Source organism: Salvia hispanica, chromosome 6, assembly GCF_029641045.1.
Source record: "Salvia hispanica isolate PSC_SH4W2 chromosome 6, Shi_PSC_v1, whole genome shotgun sequence".
NCBI classification, from domain to species: domain Eukaryota; kingdom Viridiplantae; phylum Streptophyta; class Magnoliopsida; order Lamiales; family Lamiaceae; genus Salvia; species Salvia hispanica.
The window spans coordinates 336,761-356,614 of record NC_142697.1 but is presented as its reverse complement, the minus strand read 5'-3'; the positions used below and the strand labels follow the sequence as shown (position 1 = coordinate 356,614).

General features: G+C 37.3%; 3 protein-coding genes across 5 annotated transcripts; all 3 read left to right on the top strand.

Moving 5' to 3' along the window:
* The first annotated feature begins 4,893 nt into the window (after positions 1–4,893).
* LOC125205006 (glutamate receptor 2.7-like) lies at positions 4,894–8,522 on the top strand. Of its 2 annotated transcripts, XM_048103788.2 has the most exons (6): positions 4,894–5,245; positions 5,427–5,539; positions 5,615–6,966; positions 7,046–7,358; positions 7,474–7,880; positions 7,962–8,522. In XM_048103788.2, exons 2-6 carry the CDS (start codon positions 5,440–5,442, stop codon positions 8,361–8,363), a joined length of 2,574 nt encoding a protein of 857 aa, XP_047959745.1. In that variant the 5' UTR covers positions 4,894–5,245; positions 5,427–5,439; the 3' UTR covers positions 8,364–8,522. The 2 variants fall into 2 exon arrangements, with proteins under 2 accessions (XP_047959745.1, XP_047959747.1); XM_048103790.2 differs by lacking the exon at positions 4,894–5,245 and having other exon boundaries at positions 5,255–5,539.
* Positions 8,523–10,328: 1,806 nt separating this feature from the next.
* LOC125204577 (subtilisin-like protease SBT4.3) lies at positions 10,329–14,800 on the top strand. 2 transcript variants are annotated; one of them, XM_048103263.2, is made up of 10 exons: positions 10,329–10,594; positions 11,259–11,353; positions 11,463–11,554; positions 11,650–11,896; positions 12,296–12,785; positions 12,885–12,979; positions 13,235–13,450; positions 13,539–13,662; positions 13,745–13,955; positions 14,059–14,800. In XM_048103263.2, exons 2-10 carry the CDS (start codon positions 11,274–11,276, stop codon positions 14,598–14,600), a joined length of 2,097 nt encoding a protein of 698 aa, XP_047959220.1. In that variant the 5' UTR covers positions 10,329–10,594; positions 11,259–11,273; the 3' UTR covers positions 14,601–14,800. The 2 variants fall into 2 exon arrangements, with proteins under 2 accessions (XP_047959220.1, XP_047959221.1); XM_048103264.2 differs by lacking the exons at positions 10,329–10,594; positions 11,259–11,353; positions 11,463–11,554 and having other exon boundaries at positions 11,731–11,896; positions 12,249–12,785.
* A 2,413-nt stretch (positions 14,801–17,213) lies between these two features.
* On the top strand, positions 17,214–19,849 carry LOC125205093 (protein MANNAN SYNTHESIS-RELATED 2-like). The gene is made up of 6 exons (XM_048103908.2): positions 17,214–17,451; positions 17,790–17,913; positions 17,987–18,057; positions 18,411–18,496; positions 18,586–19,162; positions 19,250–19,849. Exons 1-6 carry the CDS (start codon positions 17,350–17,352, stop codon positions 19,526–19,528), a joined length of 1,239 nt encoding a protein of 412 aa, XP_047959865.1. The 5' UTR covers positions 17,214–17,349; the 3' UTR covers positions 19,529–19,849.
* The last annotated feature ends 5 nt before the right edge of the window (positions 19,850–19,854 follow it).

Here is a 19,854-nt window from a genome sequence, read left to right as displayed (position 1 = left end):
GGTTTTGGAGGGTTTGGGCAATTTGGTCTTTTTACGCTTTTAACATTTTAAATCTGATATTATTTCAGTTATGTACTAACTCTGATATTATTTCAAAATTGTTATTCTTCTTCCCTTTTGTCATCCTTCACTTTGTTTCTTTATTTCAATATTAGATTTAATTTATAAAGTTTAATTTTAAATTTTAGTTTTTAAATATCAATAATTTTTTTTAATTAAAACTATTAATTCGTGGAGACTATAAATATTGATTAAAACTATTAATTTTTGTTATTCAATATAATATTCAGCTGAATTGAAGAAGTACAGAAAAATAATACTCCATCCGTCCCGCTTTAGGAGTCCCGGTTGATCAATTTTGGGCGTCCCGCTTTAGGAGTCTCGGTTGAGATAAATTAATAAAAAATGCCTACAAAGTGTTAAAAGTGGGTCCCAACATCTACTACAACTAATAAAAAAGTGTTAAAAGTGGGTCCCAACATCCACTAAAACATTTATTTATTGGACACTCAACTAAAAGTGGGTCCCAACATCCACTACAATATTTATTTATTACACACTAAACACTTTTTTCTTAAAACATGTGTCCAACTCAACCGGGACTCCTAAAGCGGGACGGAGGGAGTATTAATCACGATGGAAAAATAAAAGCTATTCTATTTAGCCTTCGTTCAGTTGTTATAATTGCTTGTGATTGAATATTATAAAGTTGACTAAAAATATTATATAGGATTATTTTTGTTGAAATTTTCTAGTCATTTTGATTGTTTTCAAATTAATAAACGAAAATTATATTAGTCTTGTATTAGATGCATATTTATTTCAAAATAAATCATGTTATATGATCTATTTATGATTAAAGCTATTAAATATTGATTAAAACTAAGGCGTTGTCATATCTTATGATTAAATATTAGACACTATCAAATATTGATTATAACTATTAATTTTTGTTATTTATTAATTTTTATAATTAAAAAAATTTATTGATATTTAAAAACTGAAATTTAAAATTTAATTTTGTAAAATTAAATCTAATATTGAAATAAAGAAACAAAGTGAAGGATGACAAAAGGGAAGAAGAATGATAATTTTGAAATAATATCAGATTTAGTACATAACTGAAATAATATCATATTTAAAATGTTAAAAGTGTAAAAAGATCAAATTGCCCAAATCCCCCAAAAGGGCATTTTCGTCTCAAAACAGTGCAAAAGGACCGTTTTTAATATTAACCCTTAGTCCAGGACTACTTGTGATATTTTTAAAGTCCAGGGACCATTTTTGAGATAAACCCATAGTCCAGGGACCATTTTTGAAGTTCACTCTTTTTTATATCAACATAGAGTATTACAAATATCAACAATATGACATAAGAATATCAATACTAGTACAAGAAAATATCAACACATATTTATTGAGATTTTTACATGGTTTAATTGAGATTTTTACATGTATTTGTTGATAAAAATCTGGTTATCAACATTTACGAAAACTAAAATAAAAAATATCAAATTTCATCATCTGAACGTCGTCGGAACATATGCAATTGAGATCTCGTTGGAATCCTTATAAAATTATCTTTAATTTGATATATTTTTTGTGAAAAAATAATCTAAATCGAGAGAGTTATGTAAGTTTAAAGTTTTAAAATGATTTTAATAGGAGAGAATTGTCATTAATACCCTCTAATTTTATTTATTATTATTTTTAATTAAAAATATAATTCAGTATTATTTTAACCACTAGATTTTCTAGCAATTCATCACTCCCTTTGGCACAAGAGCATTTAAATATCTTCAATTGATCACCGAAGGTAATACAGAGTTGAAAAGGGAGGGAGATAGAACGCAAGGAGCGCATAAGAGAGATAATTGAATTTGAGGAGGGGTTTTTTAATTTTTATTATATTTTATTTCATTTTAAGTTTTTTAAATCTAATTTAATTCAAAATTTCTCCAATGGAATTATTTCAATTTTTATACTAGTCGAGAAGTTTCGGAAAAATCGAAAACTAGTCTCCTCGTTGCGGTAAGTTAATCACCAGCTGCGTTTCAGTTTAATCTTCACTTTTATATTTTTATTATTTTTTTATTCCATATTTAGTTTTTTAAATATACTTAAATAGAAAGATTTATTTCAATTTTTATTCCTTTTTTGAACCCTAACCCTCTATTTACCGCGTGAAATTTCTGAAAAATCGAAGACTGATCAATGTAAGTTAATCACAAGCATTGGTTATGAAGCCAGTAATCACCAACGATGCGTTTAAGTTTCATCTTCATCGCAGTTTGATAATCTGCTCTCCTTCTCTGATTGTGTTGCTTTTCATTGATTTAAGAGCATTCGCAGCGGTGAGAAGGACAGTGCTCGTCCGTCCGTGCCGCTGGACAGAGCTCGTCCGTCCGCCGCTAGAGCTCGTCCGTCCGTGCCGCTGAGCAACCCTATGCCGTTGGCAAATTCGTTTTTTTATTTTTTATTTTTTTTAAAATTCGAAATTTATTTAAAAAAATGTTTTTAAATAAAAAAAATATTTTTCCACTTTCCAAAAAATTATATCCGTTTTCTACCCACTTTTAATTTATTTTTCAAATTTTTTTCCCCAAAATTCACATTTTCATCTATAAATACCCCCACTTCAACACAAAAAAAACCACATTCTCATCTATTCTATAATCATTCATCTACATTCTCTCATCTTTTTTCCTCATTCATCTAAATTCTCACCACACTACAAAATGTCCGGCTCCGGCTATCACCCCTCTGGCAATCGCGGTTGGAACCACGATTGGTTCAACTCCGAGGCCGGATATAGTCCGGAAACCCAATTTACGGCCCCTCCTCAAACCCAAGGTTCGCAAGTTCCGGGTGGCTACCGTCCTTACCCGTTGCACGACCTAAACGCCCCCGGATTCGGGTGGGCACCCGAACCCGGATCGGGAGGGAGCAGCAGCTCTACTCCTACTCCTACTCCTACTCCTACTTCTGTTCCTACTCCTACTCCTCCTGTTCGTGGCACCCGCACCCCATACACTCTGGGTGAGATGATGGCGATGTTCAAAGCATACTTGGCAGTCTCCGAAGATCCGGACGTCGACACGAACCAAACCAGGGATACGTATTGGTGGCGCATCACTCGCCTCTACAATGAAACCCGGCCGGCGGGAACCATCTATCGCAATGATAGTATGGTTCGCAATTGCGTCTACAGATGCAACGAGGCAATCGGGAAGTTCCAGGGGATTTACCTCCAGGAAGAGCGGTCGGCGGGGAGCGGCACGAACAAGCTCGACATCATCACTGCCGCCAAGGCGGCATACCAACGGGAGGAGTTCAAACCGTTCAAGTACCTCGATTGTTGGCAGGAGGGGCGCCTACATCCGAAGTATAGGGGCGGCATAGTAGCATCCTCCTCCAGCTCCTCCAGCAAATGGTCCAGGTCGGTAGCCCTATCCGACGGCGCCTCCGATGATGTGGCTACCCAGCTTGCTGGAGCTAACTTGGTAGCCCCGACGTTGGCCCGAGCAGTTCCCGCCCGGAAGGAAGGAAGAAGGCGGCGGCCAACCGCCCCCGCCGTCGCGCCTCGACTCCATCCGCCCCCGCCCCCGCCGCCCCCGCTCCCTTTGTGCCTCCTCCACCCCCGAACAACACGTTGTGGGCCATCTTGAGTCAACTCTATATGAACGATACGTCTCAGATGACTTCGGATCAACTTGCAACACATGAGCAAATGATCCGAGGTCTCAAGAGGCAATTGGGGTTAGAGAAGTAGTCTTCCACGTATGTAATTTTTAATTTGTAAGATTTTAATTATGTATTTTTTTATTTTTTAGGATTTTAATTATGTATTTTTATTTTTTAGTATTTTAATTATGTAATTTTTATTTTTTAGGATTTTAATTATGTAATTTTTATTTTTTAATATGTTTTTATAATGTAGAAATGTTTTTAATAATTGGTGTATTTAAATTGAATAATAGAATGATGGAACCCTTGAGCTTGTCCTTAGCTAAGAGCACAGCTAAGGACAAGGAGTAAAAGTGGGTCTGGGCTCACCTCCGTGCTCTTAGCTAAGAGCACGGATGGGGATACTCTGACGGGAAGAGCGTTACAATCTATACCATAAAAAGGGAAATTATATTTAAAAAGGTTAATTAGAGTATAATTTTTTTTCAACCTTTACAGTATTTCTAAAATATCAATTGTATAGTAATTAATTTAAAAATATATTATCAAATCTCTCACTAGATTAATTTTTCGACACCAAATTGTTAATTTGGAATGCCAGAGGTTCATGCATAGATTTTGTTAAAAAAAAACTTAATTATCTGTCGAATATGATTATAAAAAAGAAGAATTTTTTTCAAATTGACGTTGAATTATGAATCCTTATTTAATTGGACAGATTTATGCTAATTGCGTTCGAATTCTGAAATAGAGGTGGCAAGAAAGATGCAGATTAACTGCTCGAACAAATGGCAAAGCGAATTCGGAATGGAAATGTGGAGCCGTACGCAGCCTCCGGAGAAGGGAGTTATTACTTAAACGAGCTACACGTGGTGCGATGAAGAAAGGCTAATATGTTACCATGATTGATCTGAGCACTAAGTAGCCTTTGTTTGTACAATTGTACTGTTTGTCTAATGCATAATCAAGATTGAAAGCTATCTATCTTCTTCTCTTTTTGTGATATTGCTTTAGGTTTTGTTCAGGAAAAAGATGATACATCAATGCATCCAGAAGCTAGTGGAGAAACGATTTTAGCACACAGTCCATGTCCATCAATCAGGATTTCATGTTATCAAGAAGGAAAGCTTGAAGTTTGTTTTGGTAAAAAAGTACTATCAAAGAGCTTTTGCATTGTTTGGTTGAAAATGCAACTGATGCAGATGTTGGGGAAACTAGAATTTTACTAGTTTCCATTGACTTGTGCAGATGGCATATTGTGATACAGATTAGAAGGCGTGTGTGGACCACTGATTCTTGATAATATGTCGGCATAAGTAGAACAATTAAGTAAATAGAAAACTGATGAAATTAAACATGCCTGTTTGTCAACATTCAACATATGTGAAAAGGGATTTCGTCGAAGTCAAGGTCAATATTTAATGAGCTGCATTAGAACAAAAATCTGGTTTTGTTAGTCCGCATGCTGACAAATTTTCTAGTCCACATGTTGAGAGGTGTCTGGAATTTCCTTTGTTCTATCACTTCTGTCGCGCAACCGATGTCTATCTTTCTAACGGTTAAGTTCTTATTCTTGAGTTTTGATACCTGTTAATGGAGATTCCAAGATTTTGTTGCATTTCTTGGCTTATCTTCGTGAGCTTTTGCGTTGTTTGCTTGAACTGTCGAAATGCAACAGCTGAAAAGGCTGATGTAGGTGTGATTCTTGATCTTGACACTACTCTTTGAAAGATATGCAGGACTTGCATCTCTATGGCAATCGAAGATTTCTACTCTAACCGTGACCACACAACCATGATCGTGCCTCATTTCAGGAACTCCGGCACTGATGCTGTTGGTGCAGCTTCTGCTGGTAAATCTCATTCTCATTTGTACTACTCCTATTTCATTGCCTTCAATATTTTTACTCATTAGACCTTTACTGCAGCCATAGAACTACTCAAGAATACTCAAGTAATGGCAATACTCGGGCCTCAGAGATCCGTTCAAGCAGATTTTGTGATAGACATAGGTGACAAAGTGAAAGTTCCGGTGATATCTCCATCAATTAGCCCAACCCTGTCATCCAAAGAATTGCAATACTTCATTAGGTCGGCATGGTGTTCGTCTTCCCAGGCAAAAGCAATTGCAGCAGTTGTGAAGGCCTTTGGTTGGAAGGAAGTGACATTAGTTTATGAAGACAGCAATTATGGGAGTGGATTAGTACCAGTTTTGGCTGAAGAAATGCTAAACAGCAATGTTTTACTGTCAAAACTAAGTGCTGTATCTCCTTCTGCTAAACATCACCAGCTTTTTCAACAACTGCAGCAGTTGAAGACCCTGCAAACGAGGGTGTTTGTCGTGGTCATGCTACCAAATCTCGCCTCCCGCTTCTTCCAAATGGCGGAAGAAGCAGGGATGATGGCCGAGGGGTATGCTTGGATTATCTCCGACGTGCTAACCAGTCTCTTGGATTCTGTTGATTCAGAAACCATTGAGGCAATGCAAGGCGTATTAGGCGTGAGGCCTTACATTCCACGATCACATGAGCTTAGCCGCTTCACTAAGAGATGGAGAAGGAGGTTTCACGAGGAGAATCCGGAGATGGACAGAACAGAACTTAATGTTTTTGGGCTGTGGGCTTATGACAGCACCACAGCGATAGCTGATTCAGTCGAGCGCGTTGGTGTGGCATCACCAAGGTTCAAGAAACCTGGGCAAAGGTGGAATTTGACAGATTTGGAAGCAATAGGGACTTCAAATAGTGATCCATCTTTAGTTCATTTGATCAGAAACTATAAGTCCAAAGGGCTGAGTGGTGATTTCCATATCAATAACGGGCAGCTGCAAGCATCTGCCATTGAGATAGTGAATGTCGTTGGTGCAGGAGCGAACAGAGTCGGATTCTGGACAGAAAGATACGGCATTTCTCAGAAGCTGCAGGTAGATGACCCGATGGCAGTTTACTCTACTAAAAAGGATGATCTTGGGGGCGTGGTATGGCCGGGACGAGGAGTTATCATGCCCATAGGATGGGAGGTTTCAACAAACGGGAATAAGCTGAAGGTTGGAGTTGCTAATAGGAGCGGATTCCCTGAGTTCACCAGAGTTGAGAGGAACTCAAAAACAAATGCTGTTGAAGCAACTGGCTTTTGCGTTGATGTTTTCAAACAAGTGATGGAATCACTACCATATGATGTGCCATATGAGTTTTTCCTCAATGAATATACTGATCACCAGAAAGGTGGAGATTATAGTGATATTTCAAACATAAATAATCATTCGGATCCCAGTTATGAGGTTAAATGATTGCCACTCTTGGTCTTAGTTTTTCTTGATTTTTTTATCCATATGCAACACTAACCAATGTCTCAAACAGAAATATGATATAGTGGTTGGAGATTTCACCATCACAGCAAACAGATCGGAGCTACTCGATTTCACCATCCCCTACACAGAATCTGGTGTTGCTGTCATCGTCCCAATCAAGGCCAACGACAGCAAGAACGCTTGGATTTTCATGAAACCTCTCACGACAGGGCTCTGGCTAACAGCCGGTGCATTCTTTTTCTTCACCGGATTCGTAGTCTGGGCTCTTGAGCATCGCGTAAACGAGGAATTCCAAGGTCCACCTCTGCACCAAGTTGGAACTGCCTTCTGGTTCTCCTTCTCAACTATTGTTTTTGCACACAGTAAGGCACATATTTTGATTTCATTATCCCTTTCTTTCTTTGGGGAAGTGTTTTTGCCAATTGAGCTGCACTTCTCATTGTCTGTTTATCTAAATATGAACTAACTATATTACAGGGGAGAGATTAGTTAGCAATTTAACAAGATTTGTGGTGATCATATGGATGTTTGTGATGCTGGTTCTGAACTCGAGTTACACAGCAAGCTTGGCATCAATGCTAACTGTGCAGCAGCTTCAGCCTGCCATCACCGACATCCACGATCTGATCAAGGAGGGTGAGTACGTCGGGTACCAGAATGGCTCCTTCGTCACCGGACTCTTGAGAAACATGAACTTCGACACCTCCAAGTTCAGAAGCTACCAAACGCTGGAAGAATACGACGTCGCCCTCTCCAAAGGTAGCAGGAATGGAGGAGTGGCTGCTGTTGTTGATGAGCTCCCTTACATTAGGATGTTTCTTTCCAAATATTGCAGGAAGTATACTATGATTGGCCCAATATACCAAACTTCTGGTTTCGGATTTGTAAGTCTGTATATTTATTTATATCCTAAACACGCCGATCAATATTCAGGGGCACGTCCAACTCACGCACCTCTTTCTCAGGCATTTCAGAAGGGATCGCCACTAGTTGATGATGTTTCAAAGGCGATCCTGAGGCTGAAAGAGAATGAGGAGATGGAAAGGATTTCAAGAAAATGGTTTAAAGAAGGAGGGTGCAGAGGCAGTGATGGAGCAACATCAACAGTGAACACCCAAAGCCTCAGCGCAGATAGTTTCAAAGGACTCTTTCTGGTTGCTGGTCTGTCATCATCCTTGGCTCTAGCTATATTTGTGTCGAAATTCGCGTACGAGAATCGGTGTATATTGAACTCTGCTGCTTCTACCAAGCTCAAGATTCATGATCTAGCTAGAGCTTTTTATCAGAAGAAAGATAGCATATCAGAGGAGTCTCTTGAAGGAAGAGTTTCAACACCCAGTCCAGAACCAATGACTCCCATCCTTTAGATAAATATGCAGCTTGGACTCTTGGTAGGGTTGGAGTTATAACAGACGTAGAGGGTAAAATATCACATTGTTTTTGTGTACATGTATAAATCATCAATTTGAAGAATGGGGATCATGTTATGTTTAAGTGATATTAATCCATATTTAAGCTTTTTTTAATGCTAATTTGTTTTATTTTTTTTTAGTTTTGTTTTAATCTTTTTTGTCTTAATAATATTTTTTTTATAAATACTACTAGAATATACCACTGGCCATTTATAATATTTTGAAGTCAATGTATTGCATATTCATCTCAAACTTCGTCACTTCCACAGATTTCATGAAAAAATAGCACCTAAAGTCAACGAAATGGCAAAAGTTGCAATATAGGTTATGTAGTTGATTTTTGTTTGAAATTATTACATGTAGATGGTGAAAAACTGGCTTATGGAATAAATTGCCCAATGCAAGATGGGAAAAGTGCAGGAAACGATAACCGGTGATGAAGAAGAGCGCCCGAGCTAGATGGAGGCGGATAAAAGATGTTGGGAAAATGATAAGGTGGAGGGATATTGGAGTACAAAGAGAAGTAGGAGACAAATGTTTTAATATGAACGGATTACTACCTAGTAATACATTGTTTGTTAGCAATACACTTTTTAATTAGTTGACCCAATCATATAGGTGGAGAGTTTACATTATTATTTTTATAAGAGACATATATGATAGTAACAAATTCTTATGGATATATGTGATGACTTGGATTAATGTGATGAATTTATTGTTTAATTTAATAAATTAGATTTTTGAAATTGATAAATATGAAGTTAGATTATATTTATTTTATTTTTCTATGACAATGACTCCATATTTTGAACATTATAAATTGTACTCCCTCCGTCCCGGATAATTCGGGTCACTTTGACCGGGCACGGGTTTTAAGAATTGCAATGAAAAGTGGGTTGAAAAAGTTAGTGGAATGTGGGTCCTACCTTTTATATATTAGTTTTATAATAAAATGTGAGTAGGAATGAGTTAGTGGAATATAGGGTCCACTACCAAAAATGGTAAAAGTGAAGTGGGACAAATTATGTGGGACGGACCGAAATGGAAAACTGGGACGAATTATCTGGGACGGAGGGAGTATATTAATAACTTCATATTGACGGTGTTGACATTAAATTTTACTATGTATTGTTTAAATAAGATTTTTCTTTTTATATCCAAAAATGTTTTAATTAATATGCGTGTTTTTGTTGTTTTAATATAATTTTAAATATTATGCTAATTGCATAATTGGTTTTCACGATTGACTTATATTACTCTAGAGTGTTTTTGTTGTTTTAATATAATTTTAAATATTATGCTAATTGCATAATTGGTTTTCACGATTGACTTATATTACTCTAGATTGATAGGAGTACTATTAAATATACAAATTATAACTTGCGGAAATATAATTATATATAAAATTGAGAAAATCATCTTAAACTTACTTAATCCACAACTTTTATTTATTTTTTGAAAAAAATTGATCAATAAAGATTCCCTACTCATTCTCGTGATGATTTGAATTCCTAACCTATTGAATTGAGAAAAAATGTTTTATCAACTGAATAGAGTTTCATCGTCTTCTTAATTTAGCAGTCCCAAATTATTTTTGAGCATTCGTTTTATAAAAATTATAATAAATAATTAAAATAGAGAAATGGTAAAGTAAGAGAGAATAATGTAGAGAAGAGTCTATTTATTATTCTCTTCTTCTCTTACTTACCATATCATTCTTCTCGTCTTTCTTAATTTAACAATTTTGTCTTAATTCTCGTGCCATATCCATTACCTATAAAAAACAGAGGGAGTATTATTAATAAAAGAAGATAAATTAATTTTTAATTAAAATGACACTTTGGATTCTATAACTCCTTATTTAACTGGGCCGCTTTTTGTTAATTGGGCAGCTTTTATGTTAATGGGCTCAGATTATAAATCCGGTCCGTTACTCCAGTTCAGCCTGACAAAAATGGCGGCAACGGCAACCGTCACCACCTACCACAGCGGAGTGTTTGTGTTTGGGCGGCGCCGCCCGTCTCAATTCATATGACTGCAAGCTCAACCGGAAGCAAATAGGTACGGAAATAGAGGTGGTGAAAAAGATGCAGATTAACTGCTCGAACAAATGTCAAAGAGCTGAAGGGAGTTATTGCTTAAACGAGCATGTTTGATCTGAATGCAAGGCTTCTGGTTTCGGATTTGTAAGTAGCCTTTCTTAGTACTGTTTGTCTCATGCATGAGGATAATGGAATTTTGTTTTGGATAATATATTTTAACTCTGGAATTTCCTAAATACAAAGTAGAATCCTCGGAACTGTCAAAGGTATATAAAATGTGAAGAAAGTCTTCTAAAAAGATACTAACTTTGCTTAAATTCAGCCACTTTGTGAATATTATATGGCATTGGATGTGCCACAGAATAAACAAAGCATGCCCCATCGTAAGTTTAGAAACAAATCACGTTTCAGACAGGGAAGAAATGAGTACTATTATGATAGCGAAATTATTGCCCACTTTTTTTCCTCAAACACATGATTGACATTTAAGACTAACCAAATACAAAGAATTGAAGAAATCTTAGGATTCCTTATATACTTATATACCAACAAGAATATGTTAGCAACTACTATAAAAAAGTTGCTATAGTATCTTGGATTCATAGGTGTAAAGATGGCTACAGTATTTTTGTTTCGATTCTTTTATATTTTTCTTATATTTTCATCTTTTTTCATCATTTTGAGTTATGCTTCGGAAGAAGGAAGGCAGGCAAGTCCCCATTTAACCATTTCTTTTCATGTTTAATTCCTAAAATATGGCACATCTTCATCTTATATATACATATGCATATGAACTTGTTCATCTCAGGTTCATGTAGTGTACATGGGAGGTATCCAACAGCACGACCAGTACTCAGTTTCGGCGACCCATTTGGACATGCTTCAACAAGTCATGCAAAGCAGGTAGAACATTACTAGAACAATGACACCTTTTTATGTGTTTTGTGTGTGTGTGTTTTCGATCTATTATATTCCTATTTTTAATTTGTGTGTGAGTGTTTTTTCTTTCTAGTTTTGTTAGTGAATCCTTGGTGAGGAGTTACAACAGGAGTTTCAATGCCTTTGCAGCCAATCTCACTAAAACAGAAAGAAACAAGTTGGCTAGTAAGCTTAGTTTTGTGTTTTAATTTTAAGAATATTGTTGTTTATCCTTATTTATATGAAAGATTGTATATTTTTCTACTTTTTTCACTACATAGGATTTGAAGAAGTAGTTTCGATTTTCCCTTCTCGTACTCTACAAACTCAGACAACAAGATCATGGGATTTCATGGGATTCCCCGAAGATGTAGAAAGAATGCCAGCAGCTGAAAGCAACATCATTGTTGGCGTCATCGACACCGGAGTCTGGCCTGAATCGGAAAGCTTCAACGATCGCGGCTACGGTCCTCCACCTAAGAAATGGAAAGGAGCATGCAGAGGTGGCAAGAACTTCTCTTGCAACAAGTACTATTCTTCTCCTAATTTATCTCTCATATATAAAGAACAACATGAGATTAGGAGATAGCCCATTTGGTCTATAAACGTCACCCCAAAGCACTCGTTTAAGGCAGCCGATCTCATTTTTTATTTTCAAATGATCTAATTTTCATTTTTTAAAACTATGTAATTTGTTATTTTTAAATTATTTAACAGTATTAGTTATTACTAATGAAAATTTGATCTTTTGGTGTATATATTTAACCCAAAGTATAAATAATAAAGAAAAAATATGTGTATAATTTAAGTGGGATAAGCACATGAATAGTGTAAGTGGTTTAAGTTTAGTGTTTTTTGTATGATGCATTGGGACGTGGAGGGAGGCCTTCCTGGTTACATATTAAAGGCAAAGGAGTTTTCTCGCAGGAAGTTGGTAGGTGCGCGATTCTACGGCCCCGTGTCCGACTCAGCTCAAGACATGTACGGCCACGGGACTCACACAGCGTCCACGGCTGCGGGTCGGGTGGTGAAAAACGCGAGCTTCTACGGATTAGGCCGCGGAACAGCGAGAGGAGGAGTACCCTCCGCAAGAATTGCCATCTACACAGTTTGCTCTCCTCTATGCCTAGACACTGACATCCTAGCTGCATTCGATGACGCTATAGCTGATGGAGTAGACATCATCTCGATCTCCATCTCCTTAGGCGATCCCGTTGATATCAAGTACGACGCGATCTCCATCGCTGCTTTTCATGCCGTGCAAAAGGGGATACTAACGGTGCAGTCCGCTGGCAACAATGGGCCGATACGGGGAGGCATCAGCAGCGTCGCGCCGTGGGTGTTCTCAGTCGGAGCGAGCACTCTTGATAGAGCTTTTTTTGATAGAGTTGAGCTCGGAAATGGCCGTGTTGTTGAAGTATGTTCTTTTTTTTGGTTGTTTTTGTGCTACTTTTAATCTGCAACCGCTATTTTTACACTCTTTTATATTGTTTATGTTGTCTCTGTTTTACACTAGGGTGGTGCTATTGATACTTTTAAGAGGAAGAGAGTGAAATGGCCTCTTGTTTATGGGAAGGATGTTTCTAGAAACTGCACTGAAGTAAACTCCAAGTAAGTCAACTTAGGTTCTTTCTTGGGTTCTTGACACTTGACAATATTATTGGACATTGTTGAGCATGGAGTCTAAAAGGAAGTGAGTCACTTCACAATCATGTAAAACATTTGTGGGCTTCGTACATGTTATTTTTAGGCTCAAATCCAAATCCTACTATTAGTTTGCTATATTTGCCTGTATCCAAAGTTGAGTCAAATCTCTGGTTTATTCATTTATATTCGTGATATTATTTGACTTCATAATTTTCACAGGAAATGTGCTGAAGGATGTTTGACCAAAACTCTAGTGAGAAACAAGATTGTAGTTTGTGATGAATTAGCAGATTCAACTGAGGCAATCCTTGCTGGTGCAGCTGGGATCATCAAGAAAACACGCTCCATCTACCCTCCCTTTGTCGTCCCGTTCCCGGAATCGAGGCTAACGCATCGAGCGTTCGCCTCGATTCTCAGCTACATCAACTCCTCAAAGTCAGAAACCAGCTTCCAGCGTTTTCTCAAATATGCCCAAATTTTCTAATTCTTGTTTTTTGGAATATCTCTATTGAGACTCTTGTAGGCAAGCAGGTACAATCCCTAAAGCATATATCTCATCAACAAAAACTAGGTATGACCACTCAGCTCCAAGAGTTCCTGGTTTTTCAGCTAGAGGGCCAAATCTCATCATTCCAAACATTCTAAAGGTACAAACACACACTGCATTGCATCATATTTGGACATAAACATGGTTTTCAGACATGAATTCTTGATCTATCCAATCAACAGCCTGATGTGACGGCGCCTGGGACGACCATCTTGGCTGCGTTTTCGCCTGCTGTAACGCCTAGCTTGCTCGTCGACAAGAGAGCTGTCAACTTCAGCATTCTTTCTGGAACATCAATGGCTTGCCCTCATGTATCTGGAGCTGCTGCTTATGTGAAGTCTCTCCGGCCGGATTGGTCGCCAGCCGCCGTCAAATCGGCACTCATGACTACAGGTAATTCATGTTTAATGGATTTGACAAAGACACAAAATCCGAACCCTATACACTGAAAATAAAGTATTACTGCCACTTTTTAACACTTGTTCGCCACATGCAGCGTGGAGCTTGAAAAAACAAAAAATCAAGGATGCGGAATTTGCATACGGGGCCGGACACATCGATCCGGTTAGGGCCACAAGTCCCGGGCTCATCTATGACACCTCAATCAACGATTACATCAATCTACTATGTAGTTTGGGGTACAACACAACAACAGTACGACAAATAACTAGAGACAACAAAAGCAATTGCCCGAAAACCGGCAATGTTGGATCAAAACATCATGATCTCAACTATCCTACAATGGCTGTCAAAGTTGAGAGGAATGCATCGTTTTCGGTTAAGTTTACGAGAAGGGTGACTAATGTTGGCCGTGCAAAGGCCGTCTATCGGGCCAAGATCGTCAGAGGTTCTGGTATCAGCATCACTGTGAGGCCGAGGATTTTGAGGTTTAAGGCCTTGAACGAGAGGAAATCTTTTGTTGTTAGTGTAGAAGGGAATATTGGTGGCAAGAAAAAGATTGGTGCTTCACTTGAATGGAGAGATGGAATCCATAGAGTTAGAAGTCCAATTGTTGTGTATGATGATACTGCTTTTTAGAAGCATTATCATTTTATTTTCTTGTGTTCAATCATATTTTAAACTTGGCAACTTCTTGTGCTTCAATTTATGGTTAATTGTAGAAAATGATGCAATGTTTATTTAAATTTGTAATATTCCTCTGATTTCAAAACGTTGCAATTACTCCTATAAACATCTATTCAGTACCACTTTTTGCTTTTTTTTCTTGGCAATTACAGTTTTTCATCAGTAAAAGTGTAAGAGCATCTCCAATAGCGGCTAGCCGATTCGCATCGCTAGCCGGTCGGCTAACCGAACTATTGGAAACGGCCAGCCGCGAATCGGCGAAGAAATCGGCGTGGGCTAGCTGATTTGAGGGCACTGGCCGCCATTGTGGCGTGCAAATCTGCCAGCGATCGGCCAGCGCCCATTTTTCGTTTTTTTTTTTGAAAATTTTTGAAAACATTTATATACGCGATTTTAGTTTCATTTTATCTAACTGCATTTTTTTAATGTATTTTTTTATGCATTTTTTTTTATTTATTGCATTTTTTTAATGTTTTTTTTTATGCATTTTTTTATTGCATTTTTAATGTATTTTTTTTAATTATGTAATTTCTAAATAGGCACACAGACGACGGGCTAGGCCAAATACAAAATTAAGACCTAAAACAGAAACATGTCATAGCGTCGGGTCGGGGGCCTCTTCGCGCCCCCGTTCGGCTAGCGGCAAACTATAACGGATTCAAGACATACTATCATTTTTTAATGTATTTTTTTAATTAATTAGTGAGGAGTAGAGTGGGGCGGTGGCTCGTGTGTGGAAGCCCGGATTTTTTTTACTATGTATTTTTTTTATTTTTAGTTAATGTACTTTTTTGTATTTAAATAAAATTAACAAAATTTTCCCGTATATGTGTCGTAAATTTAATTCCGTATTTTGTGTTTAATTCCGTAAATGTAGTTGTTTTTGAATTATTTTTATTGTGGCTGGCCTTAGGCTAACCTATTTGAGTAAAATGCTGATGTGGCAGGTGGATTTTTAGTACTGATGATATGACAGAGAGAGAATGGCTGGCCTATGGCTGACCTATTTTTATTGTGGATGCTCTAAGACAACGTCAATTTTGTGGTAAATACAGTACTCTACAAAAGTTGATGAAAATAGTGGAATGTGATTGGAATTTAGTTCTTAAAATGATGTTGTGATACGTTTGAAAATCGCAAATTCAGGTGAACATTATTGTTTACTGATTTTCAAAACATCTTCGCATTTGTATTTACTACAGTACTAGTATAATTTTTTTTTTTATATATTAAATGTTAGTATGATATTTCGACCACAAAATCCTCTAAAATTGGGTTGTTAGAAGAAAAATATATTTATAAAATATGTTGGTTGGTTGTCAGGCATACTAAAATAGTTTCAAGGTTTCAAACTATGATGTGATACGATAGTTATTAAATTATAAATGCAACTATGATGTGATACGTAATTATTAAATTATAAATGCTAGTATTAATTTCCGCATTCTTTTCTTTACCTACTAAAATTGAAGATTAGGTAGATGATGATACGTTAACTAAATTATAGATAGATGAGTTGACAAGCCACCAAAATTTATGCTGAAATACAAGTCGGAAAACACTTAATTCACGCCTCGATTTACGTTTATTTCAATTCTTTATAAATAGAATACTCAATAGTCAATACTACTAGGAACTACTAATAGTCAACTTTCTATTTTACTACAGTTCTTACCGCAACAATAAATAGATTATCCTTTAAATTTTTCATTATAATTTTAATAATTCATCAGATTTAAATATTGATGAGTAGCATATCAAAATCCATTTTATGTGCTTGAGCTAATAATTTCACTCTCACTTAATGTTAGTACTATAGTATTACCTATTCTGCATCATATGCCAAAATCAATGCACGGTGTTCGAATTTCATTTGCACATTTTTCCAACATACTCCCTCCGTCCCACATTTGGAGTCACTTATTGTCATGGCTCGGATTTTAAAAATGAGTTGAAGTGTGTAATAAATGAATTGAGATGTTGGAGTGTGTAATAAATTAAGTGAGATGGTGAAGTTGGTAAGAGGTGAGTCCCTTTTGACTTTTGATTTTTGTTTTGATTTATTTTAATGTAGATAATGACATTTTTATGTAATTTTGATGAAGAATGGAATAGAATTGTATGATCAAATATGAAAATTTCTTAAACTGGGACGGATTTTAGGAAAAAAATGACTCATAATCTGGGACGGAGGGAGTATCTTATACCCATAAGTAATCTGGCTATATACATTAGAATTGATTCCCAAAATTGGAGTAATTTTAGGAACAAAAATACATACTTTAAATAGGAGCACATCTTGGTGTGGAGATAGTGAAATTGGGGTGGCATGATGAGTTTGCATAGAATTTAGTGAAAACTAGGAATCCGACAAAAAGAGAGAGGAGGAGAGATGCAGAGATTTAGGAGGCCAATCGTTTTCGGTAAACTGTCGGTGGTCTCTCTCAAAACATAAAAAGTACACACAGTGGAGGTGCCACTGCGCGTATAAATCTATAGTTACATATGATTAATCAATCACGGCGTGGTGATTATTCAAATTATAACATATAATCGCATTGAATAATTATATAATAAACCCAACCATCCAAAGAGGATAAAGACACACACTGCAGCTCTCTACTCCTCTCTCTCTCATCGATTCGATTGGAGCGCGGGTATAGAGAGAGAGTGAGAGAAACGAAAGTGAGATCTGAAAGCAATGGGTGTGGATCCGAGGCAGGTGCTGGCTGGGGTGCTGACGGTTACTATGTTCGTGATGCTAGGCGACATGATCAAGCGCGACCATTTCGATACGGTTCAAGTATGATTCTGCTTGTCGTTTTGTCGAAGTTACTGTTTGATTTGATTATTGTGCTTTGTTTCTGTTTAGCTTGATTTGGTATTGAGTGGTTAGGTTGGTTTAGTTGTTTGTTTCTTTGCATCTCCTGATCTGTGTATTTTTGGAATGATGCATCTGTGATATTGGAGTAGATTGAATTATTAGTGTGGGAGACTGATATGGGCTGTTGTTAGATGCTTCAGCTTTGATAGTTTTTGTTTTGGACTTTGGTTGTGTTTTTCAGTTACTGATGGAGAAAATGTGAGTCTTTTTTTTTTTCTTTTCCTGTTCATGTGCTGATTTTTTTACTCTTTTCACAGCCGGCTGTTCGTGATACCAACAAGGTTGCGGAGCATACGATTGCTAGTGTTGCAAAAGGGGCTGATGGCACTTGGAAGGAGGATGGTCTGACATTGAAGCCGTGTTGGAAGAAGCCGGTTTTTGGTGAGTTCATTAGATTTATCAAACTTTTACCATTTTTTTTGTGAATGTGTCTTATTTGATGTTTTGGTGACAGAGGAGTCAGTTGAATCCCTTGGGTATGTTACGTTCTCACTCACTAACGGCCCGGAATACCATGTTTCTCAGGTAGATTCGTGTGCTTAACTCGAGACATTGTTGCACTCTTCATTTTGTTTCTAAATGGGATGGAATGAATAATGATGTATATATTAGAGAACTTGCATATTCAAATTGCCTTTTTTTTGTTTGCACTATACAACCTACTCCATAAATGCATCGTTTAACTTCTAGAATAAGTTTCTCTGGTGCGCGTGATGAGGAGAAAGGTCCAACATTTGAAAAGGAATAGCTTTAATGGACCATTGCTTAAATTGTAATGGTAAATAACTACGACTGGTTAATGTGCTGTAGTTATTCTTTGAGAAACTTCATTTCTCTCGTCTGTTGCTTGCTCATTAACTGGTTATCATTTTGATCAGATTGCTGATGCTGTAGTTGTTGCAAGACAACTACGGGCGACACTTGTAATCCCAGACATTAGAGGAAGTGAACCCGGTGATAGAAGGTAAAACGAGGCTTCCACCTTTCTGTTGGCTGCTGTTCTTCTATGATGAAGCACAAATAGTCTCACTATAACCGCTCCATATCTTTCAGGAACTTCGATGATGTCTATGATGTTGATAAATTCATTACGAGCCTCGATGGAGTGGTCAAAGTCGTTAAATCCCAGCCTAAAATATCAGCTCGTAATCTTGCAGTAGTGAAGGTCCCTAATCGGGTTACCGAAGAATATGTAGCTGACAATATAGAAGCAGTTTTCAAAACCAAGGGCAACATAAGGCTGGTTACCTACTTCCCATCAGTTAACATGAAAAAAGATAAAGAGACGACCAACACAGACTCTGTTGCATGTTTAGCCATGTTTGGGACACTGGAGCCTCAGACGGAAGTTCGTGAAGTTGTTGACTCCATGATTGACCGCCTCAAGACCCTCAGCAAGAAGTCAAACGGGCAGTTTGTGGCTATTGACTTGAGGGTCGATATACTTGAGAAAAAGGGTTGCCACAAGAATGGTGGCTCTGGATCCAAAAGTTGCTATAGTCCTCAAGATATAGCTTTCTTTTTGAAGAAGCTGGGCTTTGAAAAGGACACCACAGTGTATGTGACCCAAACAAAATGGCATAGCAGCCTTGATGCTCTAAAGGACTTCTTCCCAAAAACTTATACAAAGGTATGGTTTTCATCTCACTGAAGCTTTGTTGATCTAAAAACATATTTTGATGGTACATAACATCTCATTCTCTCTAAACTGATGTAGGAGTCAATAATGCCCATGGAGAACAAGGACAAGTTCCTGAACTCAGACACTACTGAATTTGAGAAGGTGATAGATTACTACATTTGCTCGGAGAGTGATGTTTTCGTTCCAGCCATATCCGGGCTCTTCTATGCCAATGTTGCTGGGAAGAGAATAGCTTCTGGCAAGACTCAGATACTTGTTCCTGCGGATATTCCTGGCTCAACTGCAGCTCCCGAAGAATTCATATCGTCTTACGTGACTAAAAAGAACCACTTTGCATACTCGTGTTTTTGCTAGGTTCACACTATGGGCAGTGGCAGTTTTCCCACACCAAGTCGATATGTGCTCTATTTCTAAGCTGGGGAAAGGGTTTGTTTTGCAAAATGTATTTCAGTTGTTTCTAATTGAAACCTCTCTCTCGTGTTTTGGCTTGAAAGGGTTTTTGGTAGAAACCTCTCTCTCGTGTTTTGGCTTGAAAGGGTTTTTGGTAGGTTGCAGAGGCGCTTTGCTGTGATGTAGTAATAAATATAGAGACACTACAAAATGATTTGTTGATACATTGTATACGTTACTGTATTGCATCCATGTTTGGTATATTCATTTAAAAAGATTGAGTGACATAC